The 19,272-nt window shown below is 42.7% G+C and overlaps 1 protein-coding gene across 1 annotated transcript; it reads right to left on the bottom strand.

Annotated features, from left to right (window-relative positions):
• Positions 1-3,472: 3,472 nt before the first annotated feature.
• On the bottom strand, positions 3,473-18,907 carry Slc10a2 (solute carrier family 10 member 2). Its single transcript, XM_047554485.1, has 6 exons — positions 18,525-18,907; positions 12,057-12,175; positions 8,001-8,089; positions 6,761-6,936; positions 5,136-5,293; positions 3,473-3,600 (listed from the first exon to the last, which is right to left on the bottom strand). The coding sequence occupies exons 1-6, from the start codon at positions 18,899-18,901 to the stop codon at positions 3,473-3,475; spliced, it is 1,047 nt and encodes a 348-aa protein (XP_047410441.1). The 5' UTR covers positions 18,902-18,907.
• Positions 18,908-19,272: the final 365 nt, after the last annotated feature.

The raw sequence follows: 19,272 nt of genomic DNA, 5'->3' as shown, positions 1-19,272 counted from the left end.
TTTCCAATTCTAACAAATATGTTAATGTGGACCCCCCATAGAGGCCATCTCACATCTGAATTCCAATTCTAAGACAGAAAAGTTCAGTGGTTTGCCACAACTTTGTATCTCTTGGAGGAAAAACAAAAACACACGTCCTCTCCTGTGCTTCTAACCAATGCACTTTAGTGACCTTCATAGGATCACTCCCAAGGGAGACGCTCTGCTTGGGTAAAGGAAGGTGCTGGTAGGTTCACGGAGAATGTCTTCACTCTCAGCCCACTTTATTCAAAATATTACAACATGGGCCAAACAACTCCATCTCTAATTCCTTAAGCAAGTACACATACAACTGGGGAAGATGAGCCTTTCTCAGATATCGTATTTTGAATTGTTTTTCATTAAACTTTTCCACCCTGGGCCAGTGCACCATAGGAAGATTAATAATGCTGAGCATAAGGCTCTGCTGTTTTTCAAGTGGAGAATCCAGGTTGAGAGAGGAGGAGATAAAGGAGGTCCTGGGGTAGCTCAAACATAGGGGAGTTTTTAGAAAAAACACATATACAAATGGAAGAAATAGAAACTGGTTTCCTGTTTGTGCCTGTATACCTCTTGGGCAGTTTTGTGACCTCCCATGGATACCCATACCATAGTCGGAAGACTTGTGTTCCACACTTAGGTAGTTTTCGAAGGGGTAAAGGAACAAGAAGTAATGGGATATCAAAGATCCCATTATTCATGCTGGAATAGTGAACTCTTAGATGTCTCCTAGGTGGAGAACAGGATGAAGTCTTTGAGAGGTCAGATGAGGTTGGTACCCTGGATTTCTTCAGTTGTCCTTGATGAGAGATGCTAATGCATGAGCTATCTAGTTGAAGTCTCTCTCTCTCTCTCTGTGTATATATACCTATGTATTTGTCTCACCGTTTCATAAAGGAGGGTAACTTTATTTATGAGTACATGAAATACTTTTATTATTATAATTATTTTAAATTAGCTATCATTGTCACACCATTTTTAAGAATCCTTGATTAATGTTCCCTCTATATGATTTTCTTAGGGAAAACCTCAATTGGTATCAGTGGGAAATCTAATTATTAGAGTATTTAATTAAGAGTTTCTTTCAGGCACTTTTCAAAGAACAATTTAAGATCTCAGAAACTCTACCTTATTTATAACTCTAGAATTGAACAGTGAGGACATCTTGACAGTATTCATAAAGACTCAACCAGACCAGACATTACAAAAATTATTTTCATTTATTCAAGCCTTTAAAATAAAATATTCATTTAATATGATATTCACAGAGGCAATAAAATACATAATTTAATTGGCTTTTCAAACTCATTTAAAAATAGAGAGCTGTCATTTTAGAAAGCTTAGCTATTTTTCTTCCCTCTAGCACATTAGGGGAAAAAAACAACTCACAAGAAACCATAGCATGTAAGAAAGCCAAGTTCTGTCTTGCTCACGTATCTTAATCAACAGGGAGGAAAAGCCTGCTGCTGCAGCTGCTGGCATCCGGGCCCTTGACTTTGGGTGTGCTGAAATTTTGATATGAATTCTCAGTGTGTCTTTAGTGCACCTGTCTCCTTTCTGTTTGATGAGCAGTGTGGGAGGTACTTAACAGCTAGACTGAAAGTCTTCTGTTTGCCTCCTTGAAGGCACATTCTTTGACATTCTCTAAAAAGAAAATCTGTATTTGCTCTCTTCTACTCCTTAAAAAAAAAAAAAAAAAAAACAAACAAACAAGTTCATTCTGGTGTATTTGTCTAATGATGGGAAAAAAAATGGAGACCTTATTCAATTGTAAATGTGAATCTTGTATAAAAAGATACGCACGCTCCAGCTTTGGAAGGCAGAAGCCCTCATCTCTCTCCTGGAAGAGCTGAGTTGAGTTCCTGTAATCCTCTGATGTTCCAGCAGGATCTGAATTCAGGTCATACAAATGCGAAGGGTCCTTCAGAACACAAGCATTGGAGTATGGAACTAAACCACTGGACTGAGATGAGAATGTGCAGAATATTCATCGTACTGCAGAATGAAGCAAAGGAGGCATTCTTCTTTTTGCTGCTTCCTGCTTCCCATCAGAGGGACTCTAGTTAGTTATCTGAACGGGGTTTCTGTTACTTGTGCTTTTCCATATATCTCCCATTACATTACTCCATCCACTAGGACTGTGGCATTTCTCCCAAGCCTTAGACTGTCTGTACCTCCTGCCGCCTGCTGGCTCATGGGGCCTGTGTCACATGGTGCTTCCAATGAACTGAGTAGCTGTCCTATTCACCAATCTGCAAATGTCCCCTATAGGGAAATTTCCAGAAAGTCCCTCTCTAGGGCTGGAAGAGCTATTTGCCAAATTCGGTCTATTTGAAAGTATTTACTGTTTCCTTGAAGTATCTAGTGGTCTTCAGCTGACCCCTGAGGGTGACCCACAGGGTGTACAACATTCTTGATGAGTTAAAAGCCTGATTTCAATTTGGTTATTGAATTCTATTTAGTGGCACGTTTCTTTCATTTCTGCCTTTACATCACTGGAAAAAGCTATTTTTTAAAAAATAAACAGGAAGTCAGATATTTGTCCATATTATAGTAAGAAAATATATAAATAAATAGGTCACAAAGTTCAATGTAATGATTAAAATGTCAGTAGAATACATTCATAAAAATCTTTTTACAATCATAAATACTGAATAAAATATTGATCGCTTTACAATAATAATTCATCATTTCTATTTTAACATACAAAAAGTGCTTATCTCTGGGTTATGAGATTTTGTTTTAAAAATTCAGTTCAGGTGTTAGGAGCTTCTCAGTGTTACCGATGTCATGTTAGATCTGCAGATATTTTGGGTGAATAGTTCAATGCCTATATATATATATATATATACACAGTCTTACAGTCTGTCTCTCTGTATATATACGTGTTGATCCTCTTATCTATAGGTTCTGCGTCTACAGATATAACCAACCATGGTCAAAAAATTTTTAAAAGGAGGTCTGTGCAATACATATGAATACATATGCAGAATTTTTCCCTGTCATTTTCCCTATGCAATACAGTATAACAAATATTTACATAGCATCTACATTGTATTAAGTGTTGCAAGTAATCTAGATGTGATTTAAAGCATAGGGGAGGTTATGTGCAAATATTATACCTTATATAGAAAGGACTTGAGCAACTGTGGATTTTGATACTGAGGGTCTTCTGGATCCAATTCTCTACAGGTACTGAGAGACAGCTCTGTGTGTGTGTGTGTGTGTGTGTGTGTGTGTGTGTGTAAATGGAACTACATGTATATGAAACAATATTTGTCACAGGGAAGAATTGGACCACCAATCACTTTGTACCAAAGCTATTACATAGGTTCGATTGAAATTTAAATGTTCACTTTAACTTTTTCCTAACAACTATCCCATCAAGCCAAATAATTCTATACAGTTGTAGTTTAAGGATATTTAGTATTTCTTGTTGCTGTCCACTTGGTGTCTACTTGTCATCTGGTTGAAATCCTCCATTCATGGCATGAAATGATGACTCAGGTTCCGTTTTGTTATCATTTTGCTCAGAAAACTCTGCATTGTTTTTCCCGCAGTATTTCTTGTATGCGACATAAACTGGAAAACAATACACAGGAGGCTAAGTACATTTCATGATGATAAGCGGCAAAGTTACTTGGGACAGTGATTATAATCCCGACTCACAAAGCAGTTCACATTTTCTGGAGAATGGAGACTGCTAAGAGAATGCAGTCTCACTACCCAACCCCTCACGGCAAGGGGGATGGCCACACCTGAGGAAGACTGAGCTCGAAACTTCAGGAATATTCGCTCAGGGCAACCCCATGACTTCTTCAGGATTTCAGTCCTGTGTGTGGTCCATCCTTTTTCCTTTCCTTCCTCTCTTTGTTTCAAAAAAATATTTAAGCTCTAATTCATCAAATATGTTTTCAGCATTGTACAGACGTCATAAAGATGTCTTCCTTATTGCCCTGCCTAAGGATGAAACCAGGAAGGCACCAGACAACGCCAGCACGCTGTTCCCTGGCTCCTTTAGTCCATGTGCTTAATCTCTCTTGGACTCTTCATTCACCTCGTGCCTTTGGTTTTACTGTGGACCAGCCCACGTTCTCTGCCTCGTCTAGTGGACATCACTGATTATGTGACCAATCTCACCATGTGCCAAACTGGGTAGGACTTGATGCAACGAAACAAGACTATTACACAAGAAAACAAGGTTATGAGGCTGTGGACCTGCATCCCTTGAATCAGAGTTAAATGAGGGCAACGTTTTCAGGGATCTCATGAGTCCTATTCTAGAAGAAAAGCCCCTGCTTGGAGAACCATAGCAAGTCCGGAGTGCAGAGGAGGCTGGAAGTCGGAGCTACGCGGGAAAACAAAGCCAAACTGTCTCCAGACGTTTCATAGCTTAATATGCACGTTATTTTTGTCAAGCGCCTAATATGTCCCATTAAAAATACCATGAAACTTTAAAAAGCAGCTGATATATTTTTTAAAAAAGAACTTAAAAATAGAGATTAAATATCATTAGTCCTTGGAAAGTAAAATGCAGGGAAAAGTTTCAACTGGGTGAAGGCCAGTGGGTCAGGATGGAAATGTATGTTATAGGGGAGTAAAATTAAGAATCAGGCTGGCTGCTAACTGCCCTGATAATTAAAGACATTTTTGCTTAACTTGCTTCAATTATGAGAGTATTTAGATGACACGCATGCCTGCCTTATTGTTGTATCTCAGGTTGTTGCCTGATAAATGCCCTTTGCATATTTTCTGATGCATATCCTATATTTGCAAAGCATATTAAGATGTAGTCTGGGGGAAAATCAACAAGTTCTGAGTCCTTTGGAAGCATTTAGAAAGGCACACAGTAAAATGGTCCTAACAGGTTAACGCTTTCCCTAATCACTAAAGAAAAGAAACTCATGGAGAGAATTGGCTTCCGTTACTTTTGACTTAAAAATAATCTCCCTTTAATCCTTTTCATAAAAGTATTGCTGCCAGGAAGTCTTGGGCTGTCCCTCTCATTTACTTGTACAATTCATTGCCAGGAACGGGGAATTTTAAAAATGACCATGTTAGCGACGGTTTCTCCAGGAGGAATGTCACAAAGAAGTCCAATTGGTGCTGTTGCTTACTTCCTAATAATATTGCCGCAAAAAGGAGCTGGAAAACGCTGTAGATGAGCGGGAAGGTGAACACGAGGTTCAGCTCCTCGGGGGTGAAGGAGAGCTGCACGATCGTGGAGCACAGCTGCGTGTTCTGCATCCCCGTTTCCAAAGCAACCGTGCGGCACCTGCGGGGAGGTTGGGAGGACAGGCACTTTAGTTCTTGCTCTGTTCGGCTGTTGTTGTGTGACCTTAAAAGCAGATATAATGACAACGGGCGTGTAGACTGCATGTGTGGTCTCTGATTTGGGTGTACATAGTTCATGTATGCATTTTCATAACCGTATATTGAATAAGTATATCAATATAGCATGTCATATAAACAATGATCTATTGCATATGGTATAAATAAATGTACACTTATGTAACGTATCATGGGTTGAAGAACAGACTCATTTAGAATAGTGTTCCATAAATGGCAAAGACAGTTCATTCACCCTTTTCAATTATGTCCCTGGTAAAGACATACAGCCCAGAGCAGGATGCAGAAAATATTCAAGGTACAGTATTTGCTACAATTGTTTATTGTTAAATCTGCTGTGATTAAAGCCTGATCAAAACCCTGCAAGGTAGAAATTATTGCCCCCGTTCCATAAATAAGAAAACTCAGAGGAAACATGCCTGGCCCGAGGTCCTGCGGGTGGTGAGTGGTGGGGCCCACGTAAGCCCAGACTGCCCACCTCAAACACTGCCCCTCCTTACTGCCCACTGTTCAGCTCCCCCGACCTCAGAGTGCACCGCTTCCTACGCCTGCTTTTCTCCCTGTCCGCTGATTTAGATGAACTAGGAGGGGAGGAGATGTTTTTACTTAGTACTCATTCATAAATGTGAAACCTTTTCTGCTATTCAGCACCTTTGCATGATGCTCACCCTTTGCTGGTGTGGGGGTGGGTGACCCAGGAGCATTACAGGACCAAATGCATCATTTCTGTTAAAGTCACTCTTCTTGGAGAATAAGAATATGTAGCAGTGGAAGAGCCTGATCTGCGCTGGATAGGGAATGGTCCAGAAGAATTTGAGCAAATATAAATAAAATTAAATAAAGTAATAAAAATAAAGGCAGTCAGTATTTGCTTTTTGGGGACTCGAGTAACTTAGGAATGAATGAGTCTATTTAGAACAACATAGAAATGGGTGAAAGTGATTAAGTGTGAAGGAATTTGAACTTATTAGTATTTACTGCTGTTATGGGTTGATTATGTTCCCCCATCAAATTTGTATGTGGAAGCACTAACCCTGGCATATCGGAATGTGACCTTGTGTGGAAATAAGGTCAATGCAGTTCTAATTAGTTACGATGAGGTCGTTGGGGTTGCCCTAATCAGATATACACAGAGGGAAGATGAAGTGACACAGAGGAGATCATGGGCGTGTCCCAGCCAAGGACAGAGGTCTCTCCTTTCCTTGTAGCCCTCAGGAAAAAAATCAACCCATAATGCCTTCCTTCTCACTTCCAGTCTCCAAAAAATGCAGGGCCATGAATTTCTGTTGCTTACGTTGCTCAGTTTGTGACCCTTTGTTATGGCAGTCTTAGCAAACCACAGCGCAGCTCTTACAGATGGAAATTCCCAGTCCAAAACACCAAAACACCGTACCTGTACCAGGGCTGACCAGCGATTCTAGCCAGAAAAAATCCCAGGCTGTAGCCAGCTATAGGAAATATGGTCCCTATAATCCACAGCCTGGGTTCGATGATCCAGGCACTCTGGTAGAGTATTCCTCCCACCACAGCGAGGACCACGATGAGGATGGCACCGGCGATGGACCCGACCTGGAAGAGAGGCACACGGAACCCGGCGGTCCTGTCAGGGCACATTGAGGATGACCGTCAAGAAGATGCCTGCCCCTGGGGTGATGGAGCTGGACAGCCACTCAGCCCACGGGAAGCACTGGGGCATGCCCTGCGTTCTGATCTTTAAGGAAGGAGCAGGACGCACAGCATGCATGCTCAAAGGGCCTGAAGAGGGTTTTCTAGCTTGCCAATTATCTGCCAGCGTGGAAGAGAATCCACCACAGCAGGAGCCTGGAAGACCTGGCTTCCAGATACAGCTCCTCCCAGTTCGTCTTCTTGGGTCGATCGTGAACCTTTCTGAATCTTCATTTCTTCATATGTACTTAGGAATAAAAACTTGCTCCGGCCACCTTTTATGATGGTTATGTAATAAAAAATGAATATAAAACTCTATAATTTAAACAATGCATTTACAGACATAAGCCACTGTTGCTATTGCTTTCTCCTTTTTACATCTGAACATATTTGGAAATCTTAACTTTTTTTCTGTAGAGATGCAAGGAATTTCAACTAGTTTACTTTGTCCCCCATGCAGCAGAATCTCTCTATAGCATTTGTAGCTGTATTCATATAAGCTAAATATCACATAGCTGGTGATGAAAGGGAATGAATGATCAATATATATATATACTGCAAATCTGTGTGTGTGTATACGAACACCTACAAATTGGCAGGTACTGAATTGGTCATACAGTTACAGACTTTGGAAGAATTTGTTCTAATTCCTAAGATAGTTGTTGAGGTATATTTGTAACAAAACTCCCATGACAGAGACAACAGCAATGCACTGCGGGCACTGGGTAGTGTAAAATCAAGAGGCAAGGTTTGAACCAGTGTCTCAAAGGATGGATAGATGTTGACCCTGTGGATGGGAACAAGAAGGGTGTTCTGGGAAAGGAGACTGTATGGATAGTGGATAGTAACTTCAGGCCCTAGAGGTAGTTGAACAAGGAGGACAAAACAACTCAGTGGATGGAACCATTCCTTCATTCCAGGTCTCAGGTGGAGCACCTAACTGCACAGCCTGTAGCATGGGTACTTACTTTAAGTATGACCTTCGCTATTGCAGGCCATTTGTGATTAACAAACATTCCAATGGAAACAGGAATGACAAGAGCCACCAAAGAAGTCCCTGCAGATGACAGAAGAGGAGTTGGATCAACAGAACATACCACACAGGAAACAACATGTAAGCAGCCCAAATATGATGCAGGTAGTGTTTCTTGAACCCACAAAATGGAATGCAGAATCACACATGTGTGTGTACACACACACACACACACACACACACACACACACATCTTTTATCCACTCCAGGAGATAATTTCATATTACTGGTTGACAATTAAGAGTATTATAATATTGGTCATATAAATCCTGGGTTGATTTTTCAGGGTTCCTTATATTGCCAATATCCTTTTATTTCAATTTGTCAGAATTGTGTCTTCCTTAGTCTATCGGATCGTTATATTTTAGGAAAATTATCTTGCCATAGTTTGTGTGTGTGTGTGTGTGTGTGTGTGTGTGTGCACGTGCCCCTGTGGTGTTCTCGTGGTGTTCATAGATGCTATTTAACTTCTCTGTGTTACTTGATGGTTGTAGAAATAAGAGAAATAGAAGAAAATATTCAAAATTTGCTCAAGATCTCCAGGCATTCTAAAGACTAATGACTTCTGGATAAAACCAACTTCAGTTATTCACACCCACACTACAGTGAGAGAATGGTTGGAAGAACATACTTTAAATTTTCCATGAGGTAATATATTTGCCGACATCTCTGTAATTAGAGTCCTTTGCAGCAACACGCTAACCCAGGCAGGTGAAAGAGTCACACTTGAATCTCTCGATGTTAAATTTACTGCTGTTCTTGTGACTTATGGTTTGTTTTTCCATATTGTTTAACACTCATTTGTCAAATAGCTGCCTTTATATAATATAGTACCACAACTGCTAACTTCCTGTGGGCTGTTTCTTTTTCAAATCTCCTTTCCAAACAGTATGAGAAAGTGGAATCAAATCATGAAATTTTGAGAGTGGATGTGGCCTAGTGTTGGGATAAATGACTAAGGACTGGAAAACAGATCCTGGATTCCAGTACTATCCTATTAACTTAAAATAAATAAAATAATGATGAAAAAGCAATGTTCTTGTCAGCCTTCTAGCACTCGTGAATATATAAGGGTCAACAATTACATTTGCCCAGAAAATACTCAGCAAAATTAGAGAATGGCTAAGGAAACCAAGAACTGGGAGGAAGGATGGGTAGGAGAAAGTAAGGAGAAAGGTGGAACGAGGGACATGGGCAAGAGTCCTGAGGCAGGCCCAGGAGAATCCCCTTTGTGTGTACTTGCATCCTATATGTTGGGGGTTGGGGTAAGGAGACTTCCTTTCTTGAATCTCTGGACTACTCCCTATATGTTGTGAAGTCTGTAGGCCTTAAATTAAAATTACCTTGACACAGCTTGTTTGTATTGCGGTGGCTTAAGTTGGAAAGAATTTCAGGTTAGGTTTGGGTGTTATACTTTTAACAGGCGGCATCTACTTGGCACCTCTTTCTTGGAGTCCTGATTCTCTGTGGGGCAGCCCAAGGCCAGAGAAACGGGCAAGCAGGATGACTGGCCAGGATCCAGGGCAGAACACTCTGCCTCTCCTGACCAGAGGAGGCCAGCTGAAGTTTTCCAGGGATTTGAAGTTGCCCTCCTCAAACCCGCGGTGTGGCTCTGCTGGAGAGGCCTTTACTCCCCAGGGGGCTAGGGGATGCTGCTCTTCTCTCCCAGGTCAGCTCCTGCCACACCCGGGCTCTCTCTAAGATGTCTGTGTAGATAAGAAGCATCTGCCTGCACCCTGCCACTGAAACCGTGGGCTCGCTTCAGTGGAATTTACTCAGTAGGTATGGGAGGCAGGAACAGAAAGTGAGAATAGACGAGAGTGAAGGGATTCCCGCGGAGGAAGTGGCAGCCAGGTGGACTTGGCACTGAACCGTTCACAAACTGGAAACTGCTCGAGTCACTCGGCCCTCTGTGCAGGGTGTTGCCCTGTGTGGAATGGGGAGAACTGTCTGCTCACTGTGCTGGTGAGAATTAGGTGACAGTGTGGTTCTGGTACAAGACTCACCCCCAGGCATGGGGGCAGCAGCTCACCCGGGTGTTTTCTTTGTGTCCAGCAGTGAAAAGGTTCCTCCCCTCCAGGTGCCATCACCTGAGGGGGCCCAGCAGAGTTTCCTGGATCCTGGAGCTTGCAGAACCAGCCCCCAGAGCAGGCTGGGAAGTCAGCCAGGGGCCCTTCCAGCTCCTTAGTAATCTTGGGCAAATTAAACAATTGCCCTGAGATGCAACAGCCTCATTTATAAAGCGATGATAGCATCTCTCGAGACTGTCAGCTCATTTTTTTTTTTTTTAATCATTAAAAAACTAGAAAAACCAACAGCAAAAAAGAGTAGGTTGGAGAATGGGGCTGAGCAAACACTGTGAATAAACAGAGCTGATAGCTCTGTGTTTCAAACTCATCTTTGTTTTTCTTTCCTTTCCTCTTTTCTTCTTTAACTTCTTTTGTGATGACTTCCACCACCACTGAAGTGCTGGTGTATATCTCATTTTCTCCTCCTTTCGAAGTTTATTCCCATTAAAGGACCAGGGTGTAAGCCATTTGCATGGTAGTTAGAATTACCCAACATTCCCATAGGTATTTTCCAGAAGGAAATGAATATCAAGAGGAGAATATTTCAGGTTTAAGTTCTTTTCTTAAGCAGTGAATAACAGGTAATCAAAATTCCTCAGTTATCAATCAAGCAGGTTCTTTGAGAGGCCTTTCAAATGAACTGCATTCTTTAACTCTAAGAAACCTGTTCATGGAGGAGCAGCCCAGGGTTAGCAGCAGGAGGGCCACTCTAAGGCTGGATTCAGGAGACGATGTCTGATATGATGCAGTTCCCCTGGGTCAATAGGAGGAGCTTGTACAGAGAAAGCCTACGCTGAATAGGGTGTATCAAGGAGGACTGCTTTTCTTTTGGTTTTTGAATCTAATATTTATGGTCAAAGTGGGAGAGAAAAGAGACTGCAGGAAAATGTCACAATATCCATCCTCCCCATAGGTGCTCACGAGGTTTCTTCCAGTTTGGTTGGATATAGCTTGAATCAGGTCCGACCACGGGAACAGCACACCTCAGACCGGAGGGGAGTGTGGGTTTAGCTCCCCTCCCGACAGGACTCCCTCCTACAAACACCCCAGGGAGTCGCTGCTTGTTTTCTGCTCCCCTCCATGGGAGACCCACACCTTTGGGAGGCAGGTCCCCAGAAAGACCCCTGTTTCCCGGAATGGCTGGAGAGGAGGCCGCTGAGCAAGCAGCCAGCCTGGAGGTCGGCACCCAGGCCCTGGCGCCCTTCCGTGGCACCTTCCTTACACAGTTCTAGAGAAGGCTGGCTTCCCACAGGCCAGCTCTCTTGTCCTGCCGTGACCCTGTCCCTGTGTTAAGCGAACACTCCATCTCCCACCCTCCTCCGTCCTCCCACAAACAGAGAGGAGCATCTAAACGTTGAAATGAAAGGAGACGGTCATTACTAGCAAGTGTGACTTGCCGGCCAGGAATCCAGACTGTGCCGTCACATCCACGGTGCATCAGGATGTGGTGCCCAGTCCAGAGCTGCTCCTGTGGACTTCGTCTCCGAGTGTCCTGTGCTGCCGCTCCTCAGGGCTCCATCCGAGAGCGTCACGTGAGTTTCCTGAGATCTGGGTGCGATCGCCCACTGCTATGAACAACTCACTCTCCACTTTAGGAAAAGCTGGAGGCCCCGCAGGGGCCAGCAGCCGAAGCCCCCTCAGTAGACTGCTGGAGGGGGGTTCCTCTGTTGGCCCCTCTCCCTGGTTATTTGAATTAACAGAAACTCAGGTCCTCCTATTGGGTCAAGCTTTAGAATTTGCATCCTGCCAATTCTCACCCAAACTTTGGGGTGACTTTATAAGGAAATTCTAATTAGGCCCAAACTGCTGCTACTCTAAGAGGTGAACAGTGACTGAGCTGGAGCCTGTCTGAGATCTGAGTCAGGAATAAACGGGCCATTCGAGGTTGATATCGAACACAATCTCCCAGAGGAGTGACTTACCTATGCTGTCATAGGGAATGACAATGGTCCCAGAGTCCACCCACATCTTGGTGTAGATGAAGAGGCACAGGGGCATCATTCCCAGGGCGAGCAGTGTGGAACACGTGGTCATGCTGACGCTGTAAGGAAGTGAGCACATTGAGATGTCCATCTGGGTTTTCTAGGGGACAGGCTGTTTCATTTTCAATTCATGACTTGAAAATCTTGCAAGAAACTGACTCAGCCAGTGACATTACCGGGTACAATGGGCAGAAGCACACACATGTCAGGGTTTCTGCAGAACCTGGCCTGGGGCGCCACCACCCATATCTGGTGTCTCTACTTCACCTTCAACTCTCCTTCCCTCCCTGTTTGTTCTCAAGAATCATAGCAGTTATTCAATGCTTAAATCAATTATTAAATAAGGTACAAGGAGCCTGAAACTCTTCAGACAACAGCAAATGCATTCATATCAGCCAGGACTACAGGATGATGGGGGTCTTTGCCTCTGTCTGTGCTGGTATGAGCTGGGCCTTCCTGGGCCTTGGAGGAGAACACCTGAGCCAAGGGGAGGAGGTCTCATTGCCTCTCTATCAAGCACTCAAATTATTGCCAAAACGGAGAAGAGGAAACTGACAGTTAAAACAAAACAAAATGTGCCTGCAGGCCAGGTCGGCCTGGATTCTGAGGACTAAGCCAATGACAACTTACCAAATCTGCATTCAGAAGAATGGGGGTCTGGTGTTATTCCTGCTTAAAGCACGTCTGTTTTTGTAAGGGGGACAGACTGCATAATTGGATTTTGGTTTATGATGTGCATGGAGGAATCAATATCAAATGGTGCTGTTTTCAGCACTGTGACAGTGGATGGAAGAGAGATTTTGGGATAGCGGTGCTTCCTGGTTCCCTTCAAAAGTGCCCTGTGCACATTCTCTGCCTGTGGGGCAGAACGATTCCATGCCTGGGCTCTTAGGGCGGCGCACACTGCATGGTGGGAAGAACGCAGAGCAGTTACGGGGTCCCTTTGAGACTGAAAGTCACCCAATATAATTTTTCCTTTCCTATTTCCTGGTCACATGTATTTTCCCTGTCCCAGCTTCCTCATGCTGAGGATGCAAACTGGAGAGCTGTTAACCTAGCCCAGGAGGGCACCAAAGGGAGCAGAATTCTATCTATGGCTAGCACAGCATAGGAACATATGTATATTTCCTGGCTTTTGTTTTTATAAATTGTAATGTTTTTGTAGAAAGGGGGAAGATTAGCTGAACTGTGATCAATTCATTTTCCTTGTCTGTATTGTTTTCTCTTATTTTTGCTGTGGATGGGAGACTACGTCCGGTTGTCAGGACCCAACAGCCTCTGGACCCTGGCCGCAGTGCCATTCAGTGAGTGACTCTGGACAGTTGACTTGACTTCTTTTTGCCAGATTCCTTATCTCAAATGTAGATTGTGATTGCTGTTACCAATGGTGTCCAGTTCTTAGGATACCATTAGTGAGAGCCAGATAGTGTTATTTTTAAATGCAAATATTTTATGTTCCACTACAAATAGAATCAGGAAACTAAGAGCACTTTCTCTGAAAGACTTCCCTGGACAGAGGTAGCATTGAGCACATGCTTGGCAAGTGCTTGACCACTGACAGACATCCCAGCCCATGAGAGCAGTTACTATTTTTTGAAAATGTCTTTTATTTTTATTGCTACATTATAATCATATGTAATAGTGAGATCTGTGTTATGTATTCACACGTGCACACAATTTAACAATATAATTTGGTGAGTATCCTTCAAGAGATATTTCTTAAAGACCATGAGGAGGGACAAGATAGGAATTGGAGAGACAATGGTTTAAATTTAGTGAGCAGTTTTCACAGTATGATGTCACAGAGGTACAAGAGAATAGGTGACTGTAATATGATGATCTCTACCCAATAACAAGAACAAAGTCAAGCCTCTCAAAATGATAATGAAACAATTCACAGACTGCGAATTTTAATGTGCAAAGTGGGGGGATAAATCAGCAAAAGAAAATTCTTTTTCATGAATAATGTGAATTCTATAAAGTGTGTGGGTATCAAAAATAGAAATAATACCATGAACTTATATTGGAATGAAAGAAAATATTAATGTATAGAAAAATAAAAAAGCTTTTGACTTTAATTCCTGGCCTTACTTCTATTCACTGCCAGGGGGAAGTTTGATGTGCACAGGCATGAAGGAGTCAATGTGAGAATTCAGTGAATACTCAGGGATTCAGCAAAACCAGTAGCAAGGAATGCAAAGGATTGTCGTCGTATTGGAATCAGAACGCCAAGTGGAAGGGTCAGAAGAAGAGAATGTAGGTGTTGCTAGAAACTGGAGGAACGCCACGGGATCTCTGCCAAACACAGGGAATAATAGTGCCGACCTCAGAATCTTCTGAAGGATCCAGCATGCCAATGCGTTTTGAGTACTTAGCACTGTTCATGGAACAAAATAGTGTCTAATAAACATTAGCTCGCGAAATAAAAACAATGCCACGTGAGAGAAGCAAAGCTTGGTTGCTTTGGGGGAGGAGAGAGAGAAGGGTCAAATGGTGTTAGGTTAGTTCCACCGGAGTAGAGAGGACATGGGTCTCTATGGAGCTGAAACAGAGGGCTCCCTTTGAACTTGGGATAAGCCAGAGGGTTGGGGAACTTGGGGATCTTGAGCAACTAAACTGGAAGGTGAAAAATGGAACAGTATTTGACCACAGATAGCCAAAGCTATAAAGTAAGAGATCTAGAGAATACGGAGTGTAGTGAATAGGTGGCTCTGAAGGAACTGGGGAAACCAAGGAAAGGGTGCAGAATGGGTTCTCCAAAGAAACCAAGGAAGGGGAGTAAGGAGAAATCCTGGCCGGTGTGGCTAAGGCCTTCGCGAAAGGTGGAGAGATAAGGCATTTACCCATATCTGGTGGTAAAGCAAACATTAAGGAGGTGGCACACTTGGGTCCCTGATCTGTGGGTCTAGGCCACCACTCAAAAGGTCACCTTCATTGCTCCCTGACAGATTTTGAGCATATGATGCTGTAATATAGTTGCAATTTAGGCAGAAATTATGTGTGCACCGAACATTCACAAATGACAACTTTGCAGGCTGGGGGTAATCAAGGAAGAAGCTGAAACACCACTTGCTGTGCTTCAGTGAGCACAGATGACTGTCTATGTCTGCATGTGTCTATCTGTCTATCTACCCGTCAATCATTCTAGAGATTGTAGAATGCAATGGTTCCCATCTCAGAAGAGAAGATAGGAGGAAGGGGAAAAGTTTTGGTTTTGTGTCCTGGGAACCACATCCAGGTGGAATTGCTTTGCTAGCCATGTGCATTAGCTCAATGGAGAAGGTACCTGTAGTGTGACAGTCATGATTGGCAGGTAGAAAAGGGAGGGAAGTTCTAAGAGTACAAAACTGGAGATATAAATGGTGGGTAGGATAGTCTAAGTACGATATCATGAGGTTTGACAGTTACTTAATACTCCACAGAAATAAAAAGTTTTGGAAGGCTCTTAATAGTTGGTGTTTTACTTTCTCAATTTGATTTAAAGAAATATCTGCCCATTCATCTGTTGAAGGGCATCTAGGTTGGTTCCACAATCGAGCTATTATGAGTTGAGCTGCTATAAACATTGATGTGGCTGTGCCAGTGTAGTATGCTAATTTTAAGTCTTTCAGGTACAAACCAAGGAGTGGGGTAGCTGAGTCAAATAGTGGTTCCATTCCAGGTTTTCTGAGGAACCTCCATACTGCTTTCCTGTGTGGCTGCACCAATTTGCAAAGTCACCAGCAATGTAAAAGTGCGCCTTTTTCCCTACATTCACGCCAACATCTATTATTTTTTGTGTTCTTGATAATAGCCAATCTAATTGGAGTAAGATGAAATCTTAGAGTTTTAATTTGCATTTCTCTAATTATTAGAGATGTTGAATATAGTCCTTCAACATATGAATGGATAAATAAACTGTGGTATATATACACAATAGAATATTATTCAGCCATAAAGAAGATAATATTATGGCATTTGCAGAAATAATGGATGGAATTGGAGAATATCACGCTAAGTGAAGTAAGGCAATCCCCAAAACTCAAAGGTTGAATATTTTCCCTGAGGGTTGGGGAGGGGGCGGTGAGAGAAGAATGAAGGAACTTTAGATTATTTAGAGGGAAATGAGAGGGAGGAGGGGGCAGGGGCATGATAAACGGTGGAATGAGACAGACATCATTCCCCTATGCACATGTATGGTTACATGAATGTTATGAACCTACATCGTGCACAACCATAGAAAGGAAAAGATGTGCCCCATTTGTGTACAATGAATCAAACTGCAGTCTGTAAAAATAAAAAAAATAATTAAATAAAAAAAGAGAAATCTTTGAACATTTCCTCCTCACGTATGTAATTCAAGATTCCATCTTCTTACCTGGTAGCAGAGCTACCATTTTCTTAGTGCTGAGGGTCCTTTGTGCGAAACACTATTACCTGCTGTGCTAAAATGTCTAGGTGGGCTGCTATACAGGTGGACTCAGACTGGACAGTGGGTGGTATTATGGGTACTTTGTATCACAAGGGGGAATTCATGAAGTGCACAGTTTATATAATTGAAATAGAAAATTTCTGTGCCACGTGCTCCATCCAAGGCTCACCCCAACTTGAAGAAGGTGTCCTATACACTGATCCAGTTGGAGGGTTTCTGCAAGATTTCATATTGTAGTTTTTAATTGATTTATGAAAAAAAATAATGTATGGGGATTGTAACACGAAGCAGATAGGATTATTTAGTCATCTCCTGTTCTAGAGAATAAACGTTTCTTTTAAAACAACACCTGTGGAATTTGGAGCTTTTAGGTTTGGTTTACATTGAGCTTGCAGAGGAGAGGGGGTTCCCAGAGGCAAGCACTTCTGTTTTAGGAGAGGTTTCGTGAGTGGTCTTGCACCGAGGTGCAAGCTGTGCTGTTGAGCGGGAAGCCAGTGTGGCTTAAAGGTGACAATGACATGGCGGTGGAAGCTCCCGCTCACTCCCTTCTGTGGAGTAGGTGCTAGCTTTTAGAATTCTCATCTCTGCCGTCTAGGCAAACCTAATCCAAGTCTAGGACACCCCTTGCTGTGCTGTTGTTCCCAGGTGAGCTAGGCCTGCACAGTGCCTGCCAGCCTGTGCTCCTTCAGGGGCTTTCCTTAAAAAAAACTGTGGTGAGGCAGATACTGCGTTTCCTTAGGTGAAAGAGTCACAGAGGGCATGCGGTGTGTGAGACTTTTCTGAGGCTTCTGGAGTCGAGGTGCGATGGCAGGTTTGCAATTGCTCAGAGGGCGCTCCTTCCATTCAGCCTTACATTTCCTCACTCGGAGAGTCTCTCCTTTGCGTGGACTAGTCGGGGATTAACAGAGCTGACTGCCTGCGGGGTGGTATTTAATAAGCACATGCTGCATTAACACCTGGATGGTTTTCAGAAATGCATATCTTTCACAGGAAATGAGGAATGTGAGGTAAGGAAAAAGACATTTGTCTATTCAATTTCCCATATTAAAATTCTTGGTCTAGTCCCATTAATGCTTCTTCTTATTTCTATTAGGCTTTTTCCCTCTTGGTGCTAGTTCAGACTGGCACATGACGAATTGGACAAACATTACAATTTAGATTACTCTGTGGGAAGCAGAGAAACCATTTTCTGTTTATTGTATAGTAAGTTAAGCATGATTTTTAAAAAGACTGCCGTAGGGTTATTTTTGATTTTGTGCATATATGTTTTCAGTGTCAGAAGAAGTAAAACAAATTTATAGATTCTTCTTTAGGTTTAATACCAAGAGTCTGCCCAAAGAACTGGTGGTTTGGTGGAGTTGACTATCATCTTACCAAAGATCCTAAAGTTTAATGAACAGTTTGATTTTATATCTGCCCTCAGAGTTCCTTGCCACCACAAAGAAAGTGTTTTTTGTCTTTTTCTGATACCAACAAAACAAACTTTCTCAGCTATGACTTCTGACTTGGGCAAGATTTCGCTTTTGAAAAACTTTGATTCTTTTCCCAGAGATAATAAGCAATTATGCAACTTGCTGTTAATGAGTTAGCGTTAAAAGCACAGTTAGATTATGTAGAAGGAAATGGGGGGGGTATGAAAGATGGTGGAATGAGACAGACGTCATTGCCCCATGCACATGTATGATTACACGAATGGTGTGAATCTACATCGTGCACAACCAGAGAAATGAAAAGAGGTTCCCATTTGTGTACAATGAATCAAAATGCAGTCTGTAAAAATAAAAAAAAAAAATTAAAAAAAAAGCACAATTGACTGTAAGTCCCAAATTCAAACAGCCACACAGCTGCAGCAGATGCACAGGAATGCATTTTTTTGCTCATGCTTAATTCCTTAGTTTGGCCTCAAAATGGCAGTTTGGGCTGACATTCAAAATGCCATGGACTTCGAAAAAAGTTATCCCAAGAAGGCTGCAGAAGCTGGAAGAGAGACGTCTTACCTTAGGTCCATGTCACCATCAACCCAGTAGGCGAGGATGTTGGAGGCCGTTCCTCCCGGGCAGCAGCCCATGATGAGCACCACCACGGCCTGCACAGGGAGGATGCCAAAGGACAGCGACAGGACGAATCCCGTGAGGGGCATGATTCCAAACTGACAGAGGAAGCCAATAAAGATGCCCCACGGCCGCTTCAAGTGGCCCAGAAACTTCCCGATTTCCACGTTGCATCCCATGGAGAACATCACCAAGGCCAAGAGCACGGTCAGCACGGTGCTCACGATCAGGCTGAGGATGGCATTGAAGTTGCTCTCAGGTACCACACAGGATGTGCCTTCACAAACGGTTGCGTTGGCTAAGCAGACCGTGGAATTACTCATCTCTGGGTTTGCTGTCCCAATGGCCAGACCACAGGAGCACGGTCCCTTGTCCTACTGCCAGCCAAGATGAATGAAGCAATGCTTACTTCACATCAAACTTTTAAACCCTTTCTAGACATGTGTGTGGCCCTTGGTGTCTCTTTCAAAAGCCACCTTAGAGAAGCAATAAAAAACAATAAATGTTAGAATGTCAGTTTCGAGAGTAGCATTACAACATAGCACAAATAATGAATCATAAAAGTCCAGCAAAATTACTGGCCCAGACAGAATGTTATAATTAATCATTTATTGGCATGATAATGAACTGTGCCACATAGAAATGACTGTGTTAATGTTTAATGCATGGAAGGTTTGTTGAATAATTTCAGCTA

The sequence above is a fragment of the Sciurus carolinensis genome, chromosome 5 (assembly GCF_902686445.1).
Source record: "Sciurus carolinensis chromosome 5, mSciCar1.2, whole genome shotgun sequence".
In the NCBI taxonomy this organism is placed as follows: Eukaryota; Metazoa; Chordata; class Mammalia; order Rodentia; family Sciuridae; genus Sciurus; species Sciurus carolinensis.
Note: the sequence above shows the minus strand (reverse complement) of the source record. Positions and strands in the feature narration are given on the sequence as shown.